General features: G+C 38.4%; 1 protein-coding gene across 1 annotated transcript in view; it reads right to left on the reverse strand.

The window, feature by feature from the left end:
• KIF14 (kinesin family member 14) overlaps nt 1-6965 on the reverse strand; it is a 107155-nt gene that overhangs the window by 8364 nt on the left and 91826 nt on the right. The window contains exons 25-26 of the mRNA XM_007941098.2: nt 4530-4688; nt 3555-3677 (exon numbers count right to left, since the gene is read on the reverse strand). Of these exons, the coding sequence (XP_007939289.1) occupies nt 3555-3677; nt 4530-4688 (282 nt within the window). The remainder of the gene's footprint in view (nt 1-3554; nt 3678-4529; nt 4689-6965) is intronic.

Consider the following 6965-nt stretch of genomic DNA (forward strand, 5'->3'; position numbering starts at 1 on the left):
TATCCTTCCCTTCAAGGCTCAGGGGTCCAAGATTATCTTTGTGTCTGTGTTAATTGGTTTCCCTTTTCTTTGTTGAAGAGGGTCTGTGCAGTCTTTCTGCCCAGTCCACCATCTTGCCAGAACTCTATACATTGATTTCTACATTAAGTATAGATACTCTTCAATGTTTGTTATTATAATAGGACTTATACTTAAATATATATAGGAATGGAATTTCTAAAACTTCCATTGGAAGGGAGTGGGTAACTACTATCAAATATTATGCTCCAGGAAATTTGCATACATTTTATTATCTGATTCTCAGTGGCTGCATATATTATTGTCCTCAATTTACAAATAAGGGAACAGATTCAAGACATTTGGTACCTGGTCCCAGGTCTTTGTTCCTAAGACTCAGAACCAGGGTGGAAGTGCTGTCTAACGTCTAAGGCTTTACTTTTGTACTGCTCAATGCTGCCCCCTAAATGATTTCTTGCTTAATTCCTGCCAAGGGATTCTGCTTATGTATTTAACTGACTTGGCCCACATAGCTCTTCCCTAGGTCTAACATAAATTTCCTCTATGTGGTAAAACACGAATATCCAAAGTCTTAGGGTTTTTTCCACCTGACCCCAGCTTTAAAATTATAACCCTAATTCCTTATGCTTGAGCCTACTTTTACTCTTTGGACATTCTTTTTTCCTTTTGTAGATTCTATGAGTTTTCACTTATAAAAATAGTGTTAGCTAGCAACTCACCATGAACAACAAAACACAGCTATGACATATTATAGAAAGAAAATGAGAGGAAGGAGGTGGAGAGCTACATGAAGATGCAAGTATATAAGTTGTAAAGAAGATGAGCTGGACCCATGTTCTGTTAATTTTCTGAAGACAACACCAAAGCTAACATTATTAGCACACTGTTTTATAGTTTATGAAGAACAATCACATACATTATTTCATCTCCATTTTTTCATTAACTTATTCTATGCCCTTGTGCACTAACAGCACAAATTCTGCATTGCAACTAGTGACAGAGAAAGTGTTTTACTGATAAGTGATGATGCAGATAAGCAAAACCAAGTTTCAGATGTCAGCAGTGGTGTGTATGAGCCTCCACAAACCAATGTGTCCAATGTGTCCCTTTCCTCAAAACTATGCTATAGAGCCCAAATCAACCTCATGTACTGGAACATCATTAGATCCAATGATCTTGTCTTAGTGAAAGCATGAACTCCTTTAAAATATGTTTTTATGTTTAGAAAAAAAATCCCACAAAGTGGGAGAGGTAGACACACACATGGAGGAAAAGACAATGTGCACCAGCAAGTGGTGTGACTTAAGATCTGCCAGGGGCTGTGTTTAGCATTTTCATATATACTCATTGCTGTCAAGTCAAATCTGACTCATAGAGACCCCTCCTTGGGTTTCTGAGGCAATATCTCTATGGAAGTAGATTGCCCAGTCTTCCTTCTGAGGAGTGGCTTGTGGATTTGAACCACCAGCTGCTAACCAGAGTTAGCAGTCAAATACCTTAGGCACTAAGCCACCAGAGCACCTCATGCAGTCCTCACAACAATGTTATGATGCAGCTCTGGTAGCATAATGCCCAAGGCACTTGACTGCTAACCAGAAGGCTGGAGGTTCAAACCCATCAGCCACTCCTCAGAAGGGAGGTTGGGCAATCTACTTCCATAGTGATACTGCCTTGGAAACCCAAGGAGGGGTTGCTATGAGTTGGGTCCAACTTGATGGCACATAACAACAACAACATGGTCATCCCCTTTTCAAAATGGAACAACTGAGGCTCAGGTAAGTTGCTCAAGGAAATCCAAGAAGAAGGAGAGCAATTTAATGTTCAGTGTCTTTCCCCAATTATGTGGTATTCTCGGGCAGAGATAAATCCATACAACCCAATAGTCAGGGGAAAGGGATGGAGAACCTCATTGGCTTACATGGAGAGTTTCTCCTCAGCTAAGGTGACTGTAAGTATATAATGCCAAAGTTTCCCTAAAAAGAAAAAGAAGGCAGGGGGTGGGGGGATCTAGCTCACTCCATGCTTTCCTGGAAACAATTACTCAGAGGGTGGAAGTTAACAGTCCCTCACATCTACTTTCCTAGATAAACAATATGTACTTAAATGAGCAGACTTCCTGGTGGGAATGTCTCAGGAAGCTCTATGTCCCCCATGCCATTCAGATGACTGCTCTGCCCCTGGCTGCCTTGAGTTCAGCAGGAGAAATGGGATGGGCAGAGACAGCTTTAACAATGACTTGTTATAACAAAATTTGAGAACAGAAAAGGCTCTGAAAGTCACTGTTAGAAGATCTGACCTCTCATCTTCCTCATAGCCACTTCATTTACTATTATGCTCAAGAAACAAAAACAACTGATGCATGAACAATGATTACAACTGTGGCCCAGGGCTTTATAGTTGTATGACTGGGCAAAGTACTCCAACTTTAAGAAACTCATGGAAATAATAGTAATTCCTACATTGCAGTGTTATGAGGTTCACCACTATTTCATGTAAAGTGCCTAATCTAGTAACTGTCCAGAGAAATTATTCAATAAATAAATAGCTCACAGGGACCTATGATATTGGTCTTAGTACATGTAACAAGAGAAGAAACAGGGTCAGAACATTAGGTGACTTGTGAAATGACACCACGAAAATGAGGAAGCCAGGTTTCAAAACTAAGTATCCAGAGTCACAACTCACTTTTAAGACAGCGTTGGTTTTGTGCTTTGTGTTAGTTAGCCAGGGGAGTGAGAAAGAAGGCATATTTTAGGGAGTCACTCAAACCTTCACTAGTTCTATATTTTGATATGAAACAATTGATGTGAATGCCCTGGCAACATATTCAGTTGGAGATTTGAGATTGAGTGTTAGTTGCTACTCCCAGGTGAAAAAGTAGAGACCTAAACAAAAACAAGGTAAGAAAATGACAACAGTGAACACTAGATGTCACTACCACATTCAATTCTTTCCTTCGGAGTTCATCCAGACTGGATTTTCACTGTGACAGGATTTAGCAAAATATTAACAGAAGGTGCAGTTAACTCAAAAATAACTTGGGACCATGTCACCATGATATCATCAGCCTCTTCTTCCAGAATAATAATTTAACATAAAATAGATATAAATTTATAAAATGCTAATTGATTGAGTTAAACATTGCTTTTCTTTTCTTTTTTCTAAAGAATATTTTATTTTCTTTCTTGTTGTTGAAGACATACACAGCAAAACACACACCAGTTCAACAATTTCTCCATGTACAATTCAATGGCATTGATTACATTCTTCAAGTTGTGCAACATCCTCATCCTGCTTTCTGAGTTGTTCCTCCCCATTAACAGACAATCACTGCCCACTATGATTCCTATTTTACCTTTGAAGTTGCTGTTGTCAGTTTGATCCCATATAAATAATTCTTTAAAAGAGCACAATGCTCAAGGCAGACATTCTTTACCAATTAAGCTAAACTAATTATTTGGGTGATAAACTATTTTTCACAAATCAACCTTATATACTGTCTGGTGCCATATAGAACATTCTTTTATTCACCTTACCTCATTTTGTGTATACTGCCTTAAGAGTTCATGCTGAAGTTCTTTTGTTTTTTCCAGTCCAGAAGCTAATAGACTCTCCATTCCTAAGGCTATACCATCACAAATAGCATCCATAAAATCCTCCTAGAAAAAGTTTTTAAGCATTAATAGGCAAATTCTGGTTTTATGTTTTATAAAAATTATCAAATATTTAAGTTATAATTTTAGCTTTTTTGGGGGACCATAATACATTCCAAATTCATTAAATTTACCTATAGTTGGAATAAGAACTAATAGTATATAAGGACAGAAAATTAGTAATCTGTACTTAAGTATTCCAGACATGACAAACCAATTGTTATTGAGTTGATCTGACCCAGAGGACAGAACAGAACTATCCCTTGGGGTTTCCAAGGCTGTAATCTTTATGGAAGCAGAAGGTTACATCTTTCTCCCACATGTGGCTGATGGATTCAAACCACTAACTTTTTGTTTAGCAGCAGAGGGCTTAACCACTGTGCCTCCAGGGCTGCTTATCCCACATATAGTATATTGTACAGAATTTTTATTGTCTTAGTCAGGATACTCTGTGGATAGAACAGTTACACATAAATAGTCTTGTATAATACTATGTTTTCAATAACATGAATACTTAAAGCCAGGATATACTAATTTTCTAGAATCACAGTTATTTGTGTGCTGACTGGCTGAGCAAATGCTCTATAGTAGATTGCTATCATCCATTTTTAACCTCCTTGGTTAAAGGAAGGTTTCTAAAATGATCTAGTACATTTGACCACTTAAATGAAAACAGTTTTAAATTTTATTGCCATATTGTAAAACCATTATTTTGAAAAATAAAAAGAACTTGTTAAGTTTAGTGATTCTGACTAACAACCTGTACTGTTCCCTCAGATGAAGGCTTTCAAAAATAATGTTGCTAAATTACCTGGCCAACTCAACGGCAAACAACAACAACAACAACAACAAAATTACCTGGGGACTGATGGCCTTGTTGTTACTGTTTTCCAGAAAATGTAGCTTGCTCCCTTTCAGAACCACTAATTGTCCCACATACTTTAAAGCCTGCTGTATAATTTGAATCACTTTCTTTTGAGCCTCTTTTACCATTGATGAAATATCTGAACAGCATCCCTGTAAGATAAAAATGTACCAATATATGATATGTGAGATCACACTTCATGAAAGTCTCAGAACTAGAAAACATGCAACTCTACAGGTATTGAAGGTAAAAGAATGAATGACAGTCTCTGCCCCCAAAGATCTTATATACTAATAGGAGACATAAGATAAGTATGCGACTAACTAGATATAACACATAATTGAAAATGAATATCAAAAGAAAAGAAAGATATGATATGATGGTTCTTTTGCCTTTCAACTTTTCCTATCCTAATAAACACATGAGAGATAGTTAGTGAAGATATTTTCATTTTATAAGTAAAGAAGTAAAAGGAGGGAAAGAGGAAAGGACAAAAACCCCCTTCACACAAAAGTTCCCCGTAGGAAGGCCTATAGATCTACTTCTGAACTAGAGTATACCCAAGAAGCATGGAGAATGTGTCTTGGGCATTTCTTCTTTATGTTTCCTGACTGACCACTTCAGTGACTCTTCAGAATACTTCTCCTGGTCTGCTTTGTAGAATATGCTAATTGTGTTTCTACAAGATAAAGACTGCCAAATCATACTTAAGTAGAAAGTATAATCAGTAAATCTAGCTTAACTATAAGCGTCTCCTGTGTTCAGCCTAAATTTCCTCCAAGTCACCTGGTCTCCAGTCCATGATTCCTTGTATAAAACGTTTCTCATGGAGCTATGGGTAAAAACCCTGAAATTAAATACAAAGCATTTTTACCCGATGGACATGGAAAGAAACTATACACCAGTTATTCTAATAGGTAATTTTTTCAACATTAACTCACCTGATCCTCATAGCAACACTGCCAGGTAGGCGTTGTTATTTTTATTTTCCATGTGAGAACTAATTTAGCATGGGTTCAAACATTGGGTTTCCAAACTCCAAATCTAATCAAAAGGTTAGAAGTTCGAGTCCACCCAGAAGTGTCTCTGAAGGAAGGCCTAGAGATCTACTTCTTAAAAACCAGCCACTGAGAACTCTATGAAGCACAGTTCTACTATGACATACATGGGGTTCCCATGAGTCAGAATTAACTCTATGGCAACAGTAATGGCACTGCCTCTAAACTCACTCTTGTTTCTACTACACACCATTCTTCAACTAACCTCCTTATTTAGGCTGGAGCCTAAGTCAGCCCCTCAGTTTTTGGCTTCCAAGCTTTACTCTCTGGCCAAGCCTACCTCCTTTCACAACAACAAACTATTGATGCCTTTGAGTAATAGTGTTGGAGAAGAATACTGAATGTATCATGGACTGCTAGAAGAACAAACAAATCTTAGAAGTACAGCCAGAATGCTCCTTAGATAGGAAAATGGCAAGATTTCATCTCAGTCCTTGGAGAAGGATATTATGCTTGGTAAAGCGGAGGGTCAGCAAAAAAACAAGACCCTTAACAAGATGTTTTTTGACACCATGGCTGCAACTATAGGCTCAAACAGCAATGACTGAGAGGTGGTACAGGACCAGGCAGTGTTTCATTCTGTTGTATGTAGGGTTGATATAAGTTGGAACTGATTTAACAGCACCTAACAACAACATGCTATCAGAAAATCTCCATCTAGTATCTCAACCATATCTGTTTGCAATCTACCATTATATATTTTATGTTGTTGTTAGGTGCCGTCGAGTCATTTCTGACTCATAGCAACCCCATGCACAGCAGAACGAAACACTGCCCAATCCCACACCAACTCCACGATCCCTGCTATACTTGAGCCCAACATCGCAACCACTGTGTCAATCCATCTCATTGAAGGCCTCCCCCTCTTTTGTCAACCCTTCACGCTACCAAGCATGACATCCTTCTCCAGGGAATGGTTCCTTCTGACAACATGACCAAAATAGGTGAGATGAAGTCTGGCCATTCTCACTTCCAAGGAGCATTTAGGGTGCACTTCCTCCTGGACAGATCTGTTAGTTCTTTAAGCAGTCCATGGTACTTTCAGCATTCTTCACCAGCACTACAACTCAAAAGCATCAACTCTTCTTCGATCTTCCTTATTTATTGTCCAGCTCTCACATGCATACAAGGCGACTGGAAATATCATGGCTTGAATCAAGCGTACTTTAGTCCCCAAGGAGACATCATTGTTCCTCAGCACTTGAAACAGTTCCTTCATGGTTGACTTTCCCAATGCTACACGTCGTCTAATGTCCTGACTGCTGCTTCCATTGGCATTGATTGCAGAACCAAGCAATGTGAATTCTTTGACAACCTCAATCTTCTCTCCATTTATTGTGATGCTGCTCATTGGTCCAGTTGTGAGGATTT

The sequence above is a fragment of the Orycteropus afer genome, unplaced genomic scaffold, assembly GCF_000298275.1.
Source record: "Orycteropus afer afer isolate SDZICR_OR568_19922 unplaced genomic scaffold, OryAfe1.0 scaffold00075, whole genome shotgun sequence".
In the NCBI taxonomy this organism is placed as follows: domain Eukaryota; kingdom Metazoa; phylum Chordata; class Mammalia; order Tubulidentata; family Orycteropodidae; genus Orycteropus; species Orycteropus afer.